Source organism: Danio aesculapii, chromosome 8 (genome assembly GCF_903798145.1).
Source record: "Danio aesculapii chromosome 8, fDanAes4.1, whole genome shotgun sequence".
In the NCBI taxonomy this organism is placed as follows: domain Eukaryota; kingdom Metazoa; phylum Chordata; class Actinopteri; order Cypriniformes; family Danionidae; genus Danio; species Danio aesculapii.
In genome coordinates this window covers 26,861,405-26,879,881 of record NC_079442.1, presented here as the reverse complement: position 1 = coordinate 26,879,881, position 18,477 = coordinate 26,861,405, and the positions used below count along the sequence as shown (strand labels likewise).

The window sequence follows — 18,477 nt, the reverse complement described above, 5'->3', positions numbered from 1 at the left end:
AAATTGTGCTCACAAACCATTCAAGTGGCCTCCATATCCCAGGTGAGTGAAATTATATACTTATATACCATATCTATAAATGTATTTGTTTTATTTAAAGGCCATTTATCATTTTCTTTAGACCTGTAACGCACACCAGAATCTGACAGATTGATTAGCTGTAGGCTATAGAACAGTCATCTGAAACACAGTGTTATGCCTGTACTTCATAAATAGCCTTGCATTTACTAACACAGACTATATTTGAAGTGTTTGGAAGTTATTCACGTTTTCCTACTGTAGAAAAACATCATAAGAATATTTAGTGGCTCAAAGTATTACAACAGTGTTTTTAAAAGACTAAACACTTTATTGATATAGTATACAACCTGGCACATGTGGTCAGAACACAAACGAGTTGCAGGGAATGAAGTATTAAGCGTTTCTCCCAAAGAAAAGCCAGTCTAAACAAAGTGCTAGCAGGCTTCTGTAGCTCCACTTACGCTCCGCCTCTTTGCCCTTTTTAGGTAACCCCTGGTCGGCATGATGATGCACAAACAAAATAGCAATAGACTACTTGTAGCTTCATTTGCACTCTTTAGAAACCTATGGGTGACGTCACGAATACTACGTCCATATTTTTTTTACAGTCTATGGTTTTAAGTCTTGATTTAACTGCTGGAGCACATCTGATCATTTTGAGGGACCTCTTGGAATTTCTAATTTACTTAATCCTAATGATCTGAGTGATCTGTTAGGTTTGTATTCAGTGAGATATCTGCAAGGTATTGAGGTCTTGGGCCATTTAGTGATTTATAAACAAGTAATATTACTTTTTCATAGAAGAAAAAAAAATTAAGATCTGAACAGGGGTGGCACGGTGGCTCAGTGGTTAGCACTGTCGCCTGACAGCAAGATGGTCACTGGTTTGAGTCCCAGTTGGGTCAGTTGGAGTTTCTGTGTGGAGTTTGCATGTTCTCCACGTGTTCACATGGGTTCATTTGAGACGTGCTCTCGACCTTCAATGCGGAACTGCACTCGTTTTTGCTATTGTTTCAGCTAATAAACGGCAAAAATTGCTCAAACTACTTGTGTGTGCATGACTATACAAAGTAGAATAATATAATAAGTGAATGTCAGTTTGCAACATCAAGCAGCAGAACGAGCTGTTTTTAACATCTAAAATGAATCTAAAAAGTCTCAAGCCAAAGAGGTTCAAATGGCTGCGCCTGCTCGTATGCAATAATAGGGTGAATAGGATATGCGGTATATGGGTGTTTCCCAGTACTGGGTTTCAGCTGGAATAGTGTTCGCTGTGCAAAACATTTGTTGGAATAGTTGCCGTTTTATTCTGATGGACGACCCCTAATAATCAGGGACTAAGCCGAAGGAAAATGAATGAATGAATGAAGATCGGAACAAGCAAAGAGGCTGATAGGACTTTTTGGGGCGAATGATTTCACATTTTGGTAAATAAACCAATCAAAATAAAGAAGAAGAACATCTTAAATGTACCATAAGCTACCAACACTCAAAATATGTGTTAAGATTAGCTTAACAAGCGGAAAATTTAAGATTTAGCTGCTTGTTTAAATTACTTACTTAAAATGAGCTCTTGAGATTTTTTAAAGACAACTTATGTTTCACGTTCAGTCCACTTAAATTTGTGAAGTTAACTTAATTGAATGAATTGTGTGAAACCCTGCATTTTTTACAGTGTTCAGAATTTCAAGAGACACAAATAAATCATTAAGAGTGAAAGAGAGATCTGTTTAAAGCGATCAGCTGAAGCTTTGCTGATGGCCTTGTGCATTCCTTGAATGACAAGCGATCAATGTTGCTCTCACAGCCGTAGCTTCAGGCCTTCACCAAGCTCTCATGTGCCAAATTTCAATGCACCGGTGATTTTAAAGTGTAAAGAGACCACCGTGAAAACTGTCAGTGCTTTTCATGAAGCCTTTTAGCCTTGTTTAACCTCCCGTTAATACCCGTCCCAAATCTCTCCTTTGATCAGTACGCACATATTTGCAGAGCTTTTCCATCATGAAACCCAGCAAAATAATGTCCAGATGGCAAAGCAATGATAAACACCTAGGGTTCAACAGCCCAAATATTGGAAAATTGATTTCGCTCCAGGACATCAAATAAGAAGCGGGATTTAAATGAAAGTCTGTGACTGCGGAGCACAATCTCTATGATCCAAAACCTTGACCAAAACTTTCAGTTTGTCCAGGCTTAGTTTGGCATCTAGCTGTAACCTCTTAAACCTCGTTGGTAGGCAGGCTACAGGGTTTATTTCCGAAGCATATCATCTCCGACTACTGCAAATAGCTAAATACACACACACACACACTTTCTTTCTCTGGCTGGTAACCCCATACAGTAGTTCTGATGCCAAACAGTAAACAGATATAAGCTCGCCCTCGACATCTGTGTTTAACATTAAGGTGAACACTGGCAAACACACACAATCTGCATCCTTACAAAACAAAAAATGGTTTAATCTTCTACTTAACACAATATATGGATCATTTGTTTGATAAAAGTATGCAAATGTAATGTCCAAAATTCAATATAAGTCACACACAGACACTAACAGTGTAACTGCAGTCTAGATTCCGGCATCATATAAAACAAGTACAACTGGATCCTGTTCAAACGGTGCAAAAGAAATGAACTGAAACACCACAGTAAGTGACATAAATGTTTAAAGACTGCAACAAATGCCATTCATCCAAATCCAGCTGAGCATATTACATGACCAAGAGCAAAACAAATACTCTACAGGTTAGTGACTGCCTTCGTGCGAACGACAACAAATGCATTTGCTCTCACATGCAGACAAAATTCAGTAGCTACTAACTTTTTTCCTCTGTTTTGTAGCCCGGCAGAAGTGAAAGAGAGAGAGCGAGAGGCAAAACTGTCCCGTCAGCTGCCCTAGATCTTCCATACTAACACAGCAGGTGGAATATGACACCCTCTGAAGAGTGTGTGTGTGTGTGTGTGTGTATATGTGTGTATAAGTGAAGTGAGTTCATTGAGAAGTTTAATGATATGCTGTGCAAAGGTTGAACAGGCTGCACCTTTACAACCTCTTTCACACATTCACTAATCCAACCCAATGTGTTATACTGTAGCTGACTGTGAATATGGACGTGATGTACTGTATATGGGAGCCAAAATGAAAAAGATGGGTCGCTAAAAACTGAAAACCATTCACTCATCATTAACTGTTGATATCCATACCACTGTAGGTAGCCAGTGACTTTAATAACAGAGGAAAAAACTACTATGGAAGTCTATAGGGCTACAACGAATGGTCTGGTCATCGAAACATAAGTAACTCATATAGGTTTGAAACAAGTAGAGCATAAGCACATTTTTATTTCTGGGTGAACAATGCCTTTAACACTTGACTATCAATGGATGCAAGTGTGAAAACATTTTAATTAGGAGCTGCGACACCGCACATTAAAATACACCCAAATGTGTTAAACTGGTGGACTGATAGTCTGCCTCTCTCAGATGGTTGTTCTTCATTAAATCAAATGACAAACTGTCTTAACCAGCACAGGCTCATTATACATAAACGCTACAGTTTATTTAATGTGATATTTCTACAATTACAACACACGTGATCTGCTTCCCTTAAAGCACGTGTCAAACTCAGTTCCTGGAGAGCCGCAGCTCTACACAGTTTAGTTCCAACACTAATTAAACACACCTGATCAAACTAATTTAGTCCTTCAGGCTTGTTTGAAACCTACAAGTGTGTTGAAGCAGAGTTGCAACTAAACTATGCAGGGCTGCAGCCCTCCAGGAACTGAGTTTGACACCTCTATACTTCTGCATGGAGTGATCGGCGTGACACACGGCGCATACCTTGAGCGTTGCTGTGCATTTATACTTTTGCGCGCTGTTTGTGTTGCTCTGCAATAACACTTCTGTAATGCTAGTTGGCAGTAGGTGTTTATGTTCCTCTGTGTCGAGTTTCTTCACTGGTGTTTTGTTTTTTCTAAATGCTACCTTAATGTACAAGTGGCTCAAACTCGCTCATTTTGAGGTGGGAACCGGCGGACGTGCAACAACTTTAATCATAAGGTAAACAAAACAAAACTTTCCATCTGGAGCTCCTTCACAGGACTCCACACTTGATAACAATCACTCCAACGGGTTCACACGGCTCTCGGTCCCGCCCACACTCGTCAGCGCTACCAAGCAGACCAATCACAGAGCTTTCGCTATTGCGACGTGTAGTTACATTTTTTGAGAGGTGCACGTCAGCATCGGCAATGGCAACGGCGAGGGCTATGCGACCACACGAAGGCTGTGCTGGAGCATAGGCATGCAATTGACACAGAAGTATAACTCAGCCTTTGTAAGTATGTCAGGCTTAAAGACGTTCACTTCTGACTGCAATTTTTACTCATTACCTTGTAAATTCTATGTATCTTTTTATTAGTTCTTGATCTACAGCACAAACTATGAATCATATTTTCGCAGCTCTTTACTTTAGGCCAGCGTAGGGTTGGGTGATTAATCGAAAAGTAATTGAAATCGATATTCATTCATTTTTCATCATATTTTTTGATTATTTCTCCTACACTGTGTGAAGTCACATGATCCCGCTCCGTTACATTATTCTGCCAACATGTCGAGCATGGACAACGTAAACACTGAGAAAACAGAGCGACAAGAGCAGCTTGTACCAAAGAAAAAAAATGCATATTTACTTTACAAAAATTGTCAGCAAAAATAAATGAATAAATAAATTAATTGTTCATAAATCGTAATAGAGTAAAAATGTTTAATTAATCGAGATTTAAATTTTAGGCCAAATCGCCCAGCCCTAGGTCAGCGTTTCTCAATATTGGTCTTCGCACCCCACCGCTCTGCACATTTCACTTCAGATTTTTGTTCTAATTTAAACACAAGTGCCCTAATAAGTGGGCTCCAGACGATATTCTGCCATGATTTCAGCTTTGAACCATTTACAGTTGAAGTCAGAATTATTAGCCTCCCCTTTGATTTTTTTTTCTTTTTTAAATATTTCCCAAATGATGTTAAACAGAGCAAGGAAATTTTCACTGTATGTCTGATATTTTTTTTCCTTCTGGAGAAAGTCTTATTTGTTTTATTTTGGCTAGAATAAAAGCAGTTTTAAATTTTTTAAAAACAATTTTAAGGTCAAAATTATATGCCTCTTTAAGCTATATATTTTTGTTTCGAGAGTCTGCAGAACAAACCATCATTATACAATAACTTGCCTAATTACCCTAATCTGCCTAGTTAACCTAATTAACCTAGTTAAGCCTTTAAACGTCACTTTAAGCTGTATAGAAGTGTCTTGAAGAATATCTAGTCAAATATTATTTACTGTCATCATGGCAAAGATAAAAAAAATCAGTTATTAGAAATGAGTTATAAATACTATGATGTTTAAAAATGTGTTAAGTAAATCTTCTCTCTGTTAAACAGAAATTGGGGGAAAAAAATAAACAGAGGGTCTAATAATTCAGGGGGGCTAATAATTCTGACTTCAACTGTATGTTCCATTCAAATGGCATTTTATTTAGATATGTGAATTTCTATCGTATATATTCATGGAAGTATATTATGTCACACTTCATACTTCTCTAGTAAGATGGCATTGCAGGCAATGCATTTGTGTAAATCTGTGAATGAACACTTCTCATGCTTAGGTAAAGAGCAATGAAGCGGGTAAAAAGCAATGAACACTGTGTAGGGACATGTCAATTGGAACACAGTTCATGCATGGGGCTCATCTAATGAGCTGGTTGTCTAAATCAGGCATGCAATAAGAGAGTTGATATGCAAAATATAAAGAGCAGTGATTTGGAATAGGTCATACAAGACTATTCGACAACAAAAATATATAGATTTTTAATTGTCACCATTAAAGATAAACTCGACTAATCTTGGTAGCCCTAATTAACTTCTTGTCCTTGTTAATTGAAGGACAAATCCCCATGAATAAATGTTTTAATAAATGTATGCCAAATACCATTTCATGGTACGTAAGAATTATTAATGGCCTGTACATTTTCTCAATTCGCCGTTGGCAAGTGTGGAAAGAAGTTATTTTCAGACTTGACTACCTTCATGATTTATTATGTTTAAATACAGCAACACACATATTCACATTCAAGTGACTCATTTAGAGATCAGACAACTGTATGCTCTTGAGGAGTAAATAGCCTCAATCAAGGGCATTAGAGCAGCAGGCATCAGCTGACCCCAACAATACCTTCAGTACTGTGATAGCCAAACATATCACCAACATGACAGTCAAGATTTATGACTAGAGCGTTCATCAGTTTAGCATGCATGTGGATACCTGCGGGAAAGGATAAAAAAAAAAAAACAGGGAGGGGGAAAATCAAGAAATGAGGTAATGGACTGATCTTTCTCAGATTCTCATTGCTCAATGAATGCTTACAGGAGACTGAAAGATGCAATTTTCTCAAAAGATAGCAGATTATAAGTGTTCTATGGTACAATATGCAGGTGCCTTTGAAATGCTACACATCAATCCAGAAGAAATATATAAACTGTAGCAAGTCTTAAATAGAAGGTGCTATTTAGAGAGCAAGATAGCTGATTTATTTATTTTAATTGACGATCATACATAGATTTGGATAATGTTTTGGAAAGAAGTGACTTGTTTATCTATACCCAGGCTGCATATACTTGATTTGATATAAGAGCAGTGTTAATGCAATATGTGGTGGCAATGCTGAGCTTTCTACATCATAATCTTTTATTATTCTAATAGGTTTAAGAAACATTTCTTATTAGCATCAACTATAGATGTGCATCTCAGAAGTGAGGCAGATACGATACATTAAAGGTATATGAAACAGCTACTGATAAGATCCGATACGATTCCCACCTTTCATGATGCTGAACAATCTGATTTCAACTGGATTCAATTTAACACAATGTGATTGGATGCAATGGAAACAAAACAAAATAGCTTTTTTATTTCCTTAACTGCCAGTTAACTACCAGTTGCTCTAAAACTGATAAGAATGCATCTGATGTTACCCCTGACTCTCACATAGGATTCTATTATAGCCTTACAGATTTTCTACATGGTTTTAAGACAGCTTTTCACTTTATAATTAGCTGAATAAATAGTAGAACAGAACATTGCAATCTAAAATTGTTCCTTAAAGTCTTAAAAACACCAAAAGTTATAAAATAAATAAATAAAATGAGCAACTAATGGGAAGAAGATACACTGGAGCTTGCGACTGCTTACATTTTATTTACCCATTACTCCCTTTACATCATAAAAATATATGTATGCAGGTTTAAAATTCGACATAAGAGACTTTTAATGTCAACAACAAATATCTAAGTAAAATGAACTTAATATTCAAAGTGTACACACACACACACACATATATATATATATTTTTTAAGATTTATTTTTTGCCTTTATTAAGTTGATAGGACAGTATTTCAGAAAGGAAGTGAAGTGGGAGAGAGAGAGGGGGTAGGGACGGGAAATGTCCTCATGCCGGGATTCAAACTCTGGACGCCCTGAAGTGCTACTGCACCATATGTCAGCATGCTAACCACTAAGTTATTGCGCCGACTTGATTGATATTTTTTACAAATGCATTAATAAAAATTAAATGTAACATAATGAAAGTGACTAAGAATTGAGGATCCCAGGAAACAGAATTGAGGATTGCGTCAATGTGATGGGTTGGGAGAGAGAACATGTTGTTTAAACAGCAATAAACATGCTCAATGTTTAACTTTTAGAAATTTTAGTTTAAAATAAGAAATTCTTGGCAGAATTTTCAGTAATTATGACTTGCAGCCAAAATACCAGCCTTTGTAATCACAAATCAGCCTTTAATGCCACACAACTTCAGAACTATGCTGTGTCTTAGAGAAGCAAATCAGTGACAGTCATATTTGCGATAAGCACTTGTAATCAGACTGTGTTTTGTTGTTTGACTGTATGGAAATAAGTGAGTCACAATCACTGATGAGGTAATAAGGGGTGAATATTAACATAGTTCAAGACTGACTCCACATCATCAGAACATACAGAAAGGGCAATATTATCATCAAAATAATAAGTCTGCATTATTCAAAACATGGTTCAAGTTCCCATTAAATGGAGTTCCGTCCATTTTAAAATGTCCCATAGAGAGCAGTAAAGCAATGATTGATTTGCTGAAAACCTTCATATACAGCACATCAATTGCTGCTCTTTGAGTGTAAAGAAATGGCAACGTTACAAGGCACAAAATCTAATTCAAATGTGAGTTTTCTTCTATCTCAGTATAGGGTATCAGGAAATAGGCTACATGATGCCAGTATATCACTTTGCTTTTTGTACACTCTGTCTGTGCACTAAGAAAACTGTATATGAGAAGTTTAAACTGATTAGGCTTTAAAACATGAAGATGTTTTTCTTTTCCAGAGTGGGGTCTTCTGGAAGTAGGGTGAAGTGATCAGCAGGTTGTTTGCATTTAAAGAGATACACTCAGGGGCATAGCGGACATTTTAAAAGTGGGGGGGGCGGCTGTATGAGATCATGTTCATATAATTATTAATCACCTGTTTCTAAATGGTTTGTCTTTAAAAGTGAGGGGGACGTATCACCCCCATCCCCCCCGGTTGCTACGCCCCTGGATAAACTTATGAAACATTGGATTTTAAATGATCTGTGATATTTTGAGTTGAAATTTCTAAGGCATAATCTTCGAACATCTGTGATTTACTTTTAAAAACAAGTTGACTTAAGCAATCAATACTTAATCAAAATGTCTTAACCAGTTGGCAACATAAGCAGGAGTCTAATTATTTAGCCTGCTTAAAGGGAACCTATTCTGCCTCTTTTTTTACAAGAAGTAAAATATGTCTCTGATGTTCCTAGAGTGTGTATGTAAACTTTCAGCTCAAAAGACCACACAAATAATGCTTTATATCTCATTGAAACTGCCCATTTTAGGCTTTGATCCTAATTGTGCCATTTTGGTGACTGTCGCTTTAAATTCAAATGAGTTTGTGCTCCCAAACCTCTTTTCAAAAGTGGGCGGAGCTACAAATTCCTGTGTGTCAGCATAGTGGCAGATTCAAAAACTACATGTGCGTCCCAATTAGCACACTATACACTTATGCACTATGTAGTTATGCACTTAGACACTCAACAGCATAGTATATGTATGTAGATGTTCCCAAATGGAACACTAGTGTTTTTTTTTTAACTAAGCGGAAATTCAACCCGTTTCCCAGATGATATTTGATGGTAGCCAAATTAGTGAAATAAATAACCAAACTACCAAATAACACCTGCCATGAGTATAACCGCATTCACCATCGGGAGGTGGTATAATCACTCTCGTAGGATAATTTTGCTTTCACAATCCAAAATAAATAAAGTAATCCAGCAAGTGCGCCCGGAATCTCCACCACTACTGCTACGCAAGCTGCGGTTGTTGAGTGCGTAAAGTGTCCAACGTTCCAAACATCTGTTTAGGGGTTGAATAAGTGCATCACCCGGGTAATTAAAGTACTCTTATTATTTTTAGAGTTTTAAGTGTGAACGCACGCCTTAAAAGTGATTTTTGCATAATATAGGTCCCATTTAAAGCTAATACTGCAAGATCATGTCTTATGCATGAGTTTGACACTCATTTCAAAATTCAGACAAATAAGTCATGTATACATTTTTCAAATATTTCCATAATCCATTGCACTTGCATATACATCCCAATGAGGAAGAAAATATCTGCTACTACTTCAATTTCACCACAACTTTAAAAAGAATCAAAAGCCAAGCGAAACTTCAGCTAGCACTATCAGGAATTCAAGTGGACTCAAAGAGAGAGAGAGAATGAGAATGAGTTATCGCAGATTAGTTGAGAGCACATCCTACTCATATGTCTAATAATATTAGATTAAAACTGAGCCCGGAACTGTCTCTAACTTGATGGTGGTGATTTAGCCTGACCTTTAATGCTGCTTTAGTGCCATTTAAAGCCTTACATCTTAAATTATGGTGATTCCTTTTGATCCGAGCGTGAAAATGATCTTTATGGGTGAGCTGAGCTCTTGACTGCTTCAATCCAGTTGCTTGATCTGGATATATGTCGAGATGTTTCATCCTCTGCCTTGCATTTAAATGAGACAGCCTGCATGTCAGGCAGTTTAGGCTCTGGACTGCTTTCAGTCGCCGTCTTTCCCAACACACTCACACTGATAAAACACCTGTCTTGGATGCAAACAACCAGATTTAATGTGCATCTAAATAATACATACACAAGCACCTGGACAAACATCCTTATGGAAATATAACCATTTTTATACAAATCAACCTAATCGAAATCTGAAGAGCTAATGTCCCCCTTAATAGCTCATTAATGTCAGCAGGATAAACTAAAAGCATTGATCAGCTGGAGAGCGTGTGTGAGTGTATGTGGAGCGAAGGGAGAAAAAGCTTTTAGCTGCATTATCAGTCCTCCCCTTTGTGATGTCATAATGAGAGAAGATTGCCTAGCAACCCACACTGCTGCCTAGAGACAGATAGACAGGGAATTCAAACTTGAACAGCCCCTATATGACATAATGCAAGGCGAACAGAAGCTCACCTGTATGGAGCCAATCCTCTCTCTCAACACAGCCAGCCGTTTATCATAACTTATTAGCTCATATTTGCCATTCTCAAACGCATAATTGGCATAAACAGGAATAACCAGCCTTCTGTAGGTGCACGGCGGTCGACAGCTGTTACGCTGAAACAATTATGCAGACAGGCCATTAAGGCAATTTGGAAACATCAATATCGCATAAGTCAGATATATAGCCAAGTGCACTTAACGCTTGCTTTTGACGGCTGTGGCGAGGACACGCTCTATAACATAACAAGGTACACTATGCTATAATTGGGAAATTAACTACACAAGTAGCACAGAAGTGTATGTAAGTGCTTGTGTATGCGTTTAGCGTCTCATTCATTAACAGCAGGTCTTTGTAGGGCCATCTGCACTGCTACTCTCTCTTCCAGGAGATAAATAAGCACTGTTCACATCTACACTGACAGGCCTGTGTCTGGGAGCATGTGTCCGTGTGATTTTCCATCTTGATAAGTCATTATTTTGTCAATACACATGCCCTGCGTTCTGACATGTGTCAAAATGACACAAGCAACAACAAAGTTCCCGATTAGCTGATAGAGCAGCTTGGCCAAACTGAAATACTTGCGTTTGACCAGCACAAGGTCATGCATTTCATCCCAAGAAAATCCTGTATCATCAATACTTTCAAAATTGAATTGAAATACGTGTAAAATCCAGCCGGATTTCACAAGGAAACGTTACTATTTTACATTTTGTCGGTTTAGTTTCTAATTCGTACAAATTCGTTTCGAGTTCAGACGTATGAACATGTAAAATTTTAAAAGGAGTCATGTCACCCAACCCCACCACTAAACAAGGGCTGGACGATATATCGTTTTAGCATCGATATCGCAATGTGATCATTCGCAATAGTCACATTGCAAGTATACGCAATGTTGAGTCTGGATTGTAATTGATCATTTTCCAAGTGCTTTTCGAGGCCAGTGACTGTGTGAGGGTTATAAAAGCATTCAAGCATAAGAAAATGTACCGTGAAAAATTAATAATGATTTATTTTAATGAACTGTTTATAAATCAAAGACTATGCAGTATTATCTTACATTTGATTATTCAATTACTCTATACCTGATTACATTTCGACTCTTTGGAAAACAATAAAATACTGTTTATTTAATCTGCATATTTTTCTTTTTTGAATTTATCAATGCTCGTAGATTGTTCTATTTTATCCATTCCCCTACGGAATCATCCCAATCAATCTAAAATGATCAATTCTATCCAAACTGTTTTTCAACTCATCTAGTGAAATGGTTTCTTATAAATCGCAATATATAAGCAGACTAAAAAAAATTGCAATGTTTAATTTTTTCAGTATTGTGCAGCCTTAAGTTAAACCCAATCGTCATTAGGGGATGAACCAATCGGTACTAAATTGTAAATGAAATCGTACAAATTTATACAAATTAGCCACTAAATCAAAATGTTACGATTTGCCGCAAGATAGCGTTGGTAAAATCCCTGCAAGTGAAGTTGCAAATAACAACAACAAAAGTCACAGTAAGTAATGTTACATCGTCAATCAGCGTAAAGTATGGAAAAATGAAACAACATACTCATACCTGTCAACATTGGGACATTAAAAAAACGTGATTCTCCTCCCCAAAAAAACAATGGGATGACTAAAATGACTTAAAATGACAATTAATAAGTATATTAGAGCTGCACTGTGATCCTTAAAGATAGTGGTAAAGTATTAAGACTTAAAATGACAATTAATAAGTATATTAGAGCTGCACTGTGATGCTTAAAGATAGTGGTAAAGTATTAAGACTTAAAATGACAATTAATAAGTATATTAGAGCTGCACTGTGATGCTTAAAGATAGCGGTAAAGTATTAAGACTTAAAATGACAATTAATTAGTATATTAGAGCTGCACTGTGATGCTTAAAGATAGTGGTAAAATATAAAACTTAAAATGACAATTAATAAGTATATTAGAGCTGCACTGTGATGCTTAAAGATAGCGGTAAAGTATTAAGACTTAAAATGACAATTAATAAGTATATTAGAGCTGCACTGTGATGCTTAAAGATAGTGGTAAAATATAAAACTTAAAATGACAATTAATAAGTATATTAGAGCTGCGCTGTGACGCTTAAAGATAGTGGTAAAGTATTAAGACTTAAAATGACAATTAATAAGTATATTAGAGCTGCACTGTGATGCTTAAAGATAGTGGTAAAGTATAATGACTTAAAATGACAATTAATAAGTATATTACAGCTGCACTGTGATCCTTAAAGATAGTGGTAAAGTATAATGACTTAAAATGACAATTAATAAGTATATTAGAGCTGCACTGTGATCCTTAAAGATAGTGGTAAAGTATTAAGACTTAAAATGACAATTAATAAGTATATTAGAGCTGCACTGTGATCCTTAAAGATAGTGGTAAAGTATAATGACTTAAAATGACAATTAGTAAGTATATTAGAGCTGCACTGTGATGCTTAAAGATAGTGGTAAAATATTAAGACTTAAAATGACAATTAATAAGTATATTAGAGCTGCACTGTGATGCTTAAAGATAGTGGTAACGTATTAAGACTTAAAATGACAATTAGTAAGTATATTAGATCTGCACTGTGATACTTTTAATACACCATTAGTTAATTCTTTGTCTAAAAATGCATGACAAGATTTTTTTGCCATTATACTGTTACACTGCATGACGTTTTAATGGGTGCCTTTTGTAAAGTGACTGAAAAAATATATAATTGTCATCATTTTTGGAAATAGAAAACCTCTATTCGTCTTTGACGCGCACACATAAACCAAGCCCAAGGCAGAAAAGTGCCTCTCCTGGAGTGGATGTGGGACATTAGACACAAGATCACAATCTGCTGAGCTCTCAATGAAGTGCTGAATGAAATCAGAGAGAGCTGCAGGCAAGAGCCTCATGGTGATCCTCCGAGTGTCAGAATTCATCTGTGGTCATGAGACGAGTTTCTACTGAGGAATACAAGCATTTTATATGCTTTAAAGTCATTTCATAACAGAATCATAAGGGTATTCATAGTGTACAGCTAGTTAATATCATGAATATTCAGAAGGAGTTTATTTTGCAATGAACTGTGGCTACATTATTCCACTTGATTTACGATTGTTTATTAAATAAATACTGCATGTAAACAGACATAAAATAATTGGACAAATAAAAAATGATAATTATACGATATATCTGACCTCATTACGCCTCAAAAGATCAGCGGTTTTTAAAATATGTTTAAAAATTTTGTAAAAATGTATTTTACTTAATTTACAGTAAAAAGTCACATTTTCTCTGAATTTACAATTTATAGTTTGAAAAAATTATTTGAGTTTGAGTAAATTTATTTTTATTCTGTTTGTTTGCTTGCTTTAACTCTATTGCATTTCTTTCAAATATAAAATAAAAATATTGTCATTAAAATCAAAAACTGTTCGTTTTTGTATGAAATGAAAATCTGGCATGTTTTCAGACTAGGGCTGCACAATATATGGTTTCATCATCGATATCGCAATGTGCGCATCTGCAATATAATCGCAGGATATGTAATGCTGTCTGAATTATAGTTGACCAGGAGCCACAGAATTGTATTTAATTACTGTATTTATATGGAATTTCTATAATTTATGCAAAAAAAAAAATATTCCTTCTTAGAATTTTGTCTTGTTTCTAGTCAAAATATGAACATTTTAAAATGAAAACAAGATTATTTTACAAACCCCAGGAGCAGAAAATTTAGCTTGTTTTAACTCTTAATTTTGACTTAACAAAACAAAACAATATTCTACTTACTCCAAATATTTTTTGATATTTAGACTAGAAACAAGACAAAGCAAAGTAACAAAAGCCTTTTTTGCATTGTGATTATTCAATGTTTGTACCTGAATACTGTTAGGCTCTCCTGAAAACCATCAAAATTGCAATTCAAAATTTCATGTCAATTTGTATTCATATCGCAGTATTTCTTTTCCATTGATTGGATTTTTCCAACATCATGCAGCCCTATTTTAGACAGTAATACTGATTTCCAATCACAACAAATGAAAACTTTATTCTGTCTGAACAAAAGTCATATTTTGAGAAAAAAGCTCTAAATGATAGGCATACATTGAATATTCAGCCACCAAAAGTTTTCAGGCAAAAATGTCCCAAAAGGGAATTTCGGTTTTCTGCCTCAAATTATAATAGGAAGGCTATTCTGTTCTGACTATGAGATTGTAGTCATATTTCTGCTAGATATTTTTTAAATTTGACACAAATGTTAACTTATGCACCAGAACTATTTAAATACACTCTATCAAATGTCACTCAGACGACTGACATTTCATGCTCAACCACTCAACAGTTAGATGGTTGTCTGTATGGAAGTCCCCCTGCTAAATAAATATTTCCATAACATGTAGTCGATTTATTTTTTTAACACTTTAATAATAATTTATGCAAATGCGATGCCTTGACTTTATTAAAGCTAGTACACAGTCATAGCCATAAATGCAATGGTATTAATAATTGACATCATTTATTTAGGTGTTTTGATTTTCGGCCTTGGATTTTTTCTTTTCAGCTTTGGCCAATAATTTTAATTTCAGTGTATCCACACTAAATGACAATATTTTTATTTGAAATTTGGTAGCAATGTTTATAAACCTTTTTACAATAAAACAAGCATTAATGCTTCTAAATTCATACCTAATAAATCCAGAAATACCAATAATCATAAAAGGAATTGTTCATTTTCTTCAATAGCTGTATAGGATGCCAGAGTTTCTGGCATAATCAATATGGCATAGCGCAAGGAATTATTTTTAGCATTACTAAATAAATACGATATAAAAATAAAATAATATCATATGTGATCTGTCATGCAGGGAATTCTGATAATGTCTTTCAACTGTCTACTGCTTTGGAAAATATCATATACAGTATTTACTAACCAAAAGCATCAAATGATGTAGTAAATGACAGCAAAATTCCTTACGATATTAAACCATTCAGAGTTTTCCACTGTATTTGGTAAATCAAAATATCTTTTTAATTTACAGAAGAATTTTTTTGTAAAAAAGATTTACAAATTGTCTGTATAGCTAAAGGTACTGCATGTTTATCAAAGCATACCCAAACAAATCAAACCTTACTTTTCGTTGAACAAAAGTGTCCATTGATAGCTGCATGTTTGCACAGTGGAACAAAGCTGCACTGTCACTTTAGGCACATTCAGTGCATCAGCAATTTTAGGAAATTGTGGAGTAATTATGGAAATCCCAGTCCAGATTCATCATCATCATGCCCTTAAGCGAAGCACACAACCGCAGGGTACAGTAGGTTTGCTTTGGATAAAAAGCATCTGTTAAATGTTACGACCCACACCAGCCCAGGGTGTCTACTCCACAAAGTGAGCGCAGGTGGATCTCAAACAGAGATTCGCTCTGAACTCCCAAGAGACTCAAAACCAAAGCTACGCCACACAGATTAGACAGAAGACTGAACAATCAATCAATGAATGGCCACAACAATAGCACATACAGAAAGGCAGGACAGCCTTATATACTCTCTCATCTGTAGTGTGGTACACTTAGTCTGACAGCATTAATGGAAAATGAAATGACGGGCCATTTCCTGAAACAAGAGCCATGCTCGATTACACTACGTGGGTTCACAGTAAAACAGTCTCTCTTGTGGATGTAGTCTGGTTCAAGTAGAAGAAAGATCTGACGTGCCACAAACAGTGACCAAATTTTCTACTAATGGTGACAACAGTGACAGTTATGTACCAGTTCATATCCATATTAGGTTTTGACATTGTAATAATCAAAATTCAACTCCATCAACTGTTGTTGGCTGTTATGCCATCAACTCAGGGTAAACATTTCCTCTAATAACCATCTGAAACATGCTGATAACCATAAACACTCTCTCTTGAGAGGATAGTTCACATAAAAATTACATTTGCAATCAACTTCTCAATCTCAAGGTATCCTATATATTTGACTTTTTTTCTTCAGTAAAATGCTTAAAAAGATGTTGAGCTGAAACCCTGGTTATTCGTAGAATGCAAGTCAATGGCTTTATGCAGCAATACAATAATAATAATAACAACAACTAGTGTTATGGTAATTTTTTGCAATGATCCCTTGATAAGACTAAGGTAAAGTTGATTTTATATTTGCACATTCATTCAGTGACAACGTGTGACATGCTCCCTATATTGTTTACCATGGTACTTTAAATATTTGGCTTGAAATCACATGCAAGTATGACTTTAAATCAGCATTAACACTATTTATTTGACTGTGACAATGTTGTACTTTGATCGGTTGAGGTAAAGTTGGTTTTATATTCGCACATTCGTTCATTTAACGGCCCATATCTTGTTTACCACACTTAATTGAATATTGAGTCTGAAATAGCATGCAAGTATGACTTCAACACAACATTAGCACTATATAATTGACTGTGAACAATGCTGTACTTTGATAGTCATTGGCTGCTAATATGATTTCCTTATTTAGAATTAGCAAAGAATACTTTTCTGAAATGACATTATTAAGCCAAAAGTTTAAATGTGCGAATATAAAACTTAACCTCAATCTTTGATAGTCATCGGCTGCTAATATTATTTCACTATTTAGAATTTGCAAATAATACTTTTCTGAAATTATATTAGTAGGGAGAGTCTGAATGTGTGATTATAAACCCAACTTTACCTCAATCTTGATAAGTGCTCACTGTTTCAAGCATCATGAGCATTAATTATGTTTTACCTGTATGTGTTTTTTATTCTAAATGTGTGTCAGTAGCTCCTGTCTTACATTCTATTAACAACCAAGGAACATGGTTTATGTGAGAAAATAAATTAATTTTACTAAAACACTAATTCGCTCAAAACTGTCCTGAAGAACACTATTATTGATGAAAGTGAAAACAGAGTCTCATTATACTGAATCAGAGAGAGAGAGAGACAGAGACTTTCAGTCAGTCACTCGAAGGTCACACAGGTAAGTGACATAAGCGGTCACAGGTGCAGTTCCTTACCCTGGTGGTTCTGTTGTTGTTGCTGCTGATGATGTTCCTGCGGTTCTCCCGGTTCTTCCAGCTCGCCGAGTTCTGCCAGTCTGTGGCCGGTGGCTGTGAGCTCCGCGCGCAGGTTCGCCACCTCCTGCTTCGCGCACTGGATCGCGCCATCGATCCGTTGCGCGAGCTGCTTATTCTCCTCCATCATTCTCCGGATCTTCGCCTGCGGGAAGAATCCACGGAACCCACGGAGCGAGTCATATAGCCTGCTGCATCATAAGCTCACTAAAATCCCATTCTGACTGTGTCCTCTCTTTTATAAGCGCAGAAATCCCCCAGAATCCACAATCTGAGGGCGGATTTTCAGAGTGTCATGCTGTCTAATGCGTAGATGAGACTGTCAGGGGGAAAGATAAACAGAGAGACACGGACACTCGGGAGAGAATAAAACAGCGTGCTTCACTAAACGATTCCTGCCGCCGCGCGCGCTTGTGGAGAGAGTTGAACGCACGAGAGACTCTGAGCGGCTCTTTAAACGGACTGTACCATCTGAGAAAGACAAGGGGACGCACCTATTGACAGGAACGTGCCATTCACACTCATTCATTCATTCATTCATTCATTCAATCATACATTAAATATGCCCCATGTTTATTTATTTCTAAAGTTATAGAAACTTTTATAATAGTTACATCAACAATAAAATCATAATAAAAATTAAACAAATACAAAAATGTAAAAAATAACACCCCAATTTATTCATTTTCTTTTTGGCTTAGTCCCTTTATTCATCTGGGGTCCCCACAGCGGA

General features: G+C 36.1%; 1 protein-coding gene across 3 annotated transcripts in view; it reads right to left on the bottom strand.

Annotated features, from left to right (window-relative positions):
* The window catches only part of kazna (kazrin, periplakin interacting protein a), an 84,915-nt gene extending 66,736 nt beyond the window's left edge, over positions 1-18,179 (bottom strand). For 2 of the 3 annotated variants that reach the window (XM_056463510.1, XM_056463512.1), the window contains exon 1: positions 17,688-18,178. In XM_056463510.1, coding sequence (XP_056319485.1) covers positions 17,688-17,874 — 187 coding nt within the window. In that variant the 5' untranslated portion in view covers positions 17,875-18,178. Of the gene's footprint in view, positions 1-17,687 lie in introns of all 3 variants that reach the window. The other variant, XM_056463511.1, reaches the window with a different exon arrangement.
* Positions 18,180-18,477: the final 298 nt, after the last annotated feature.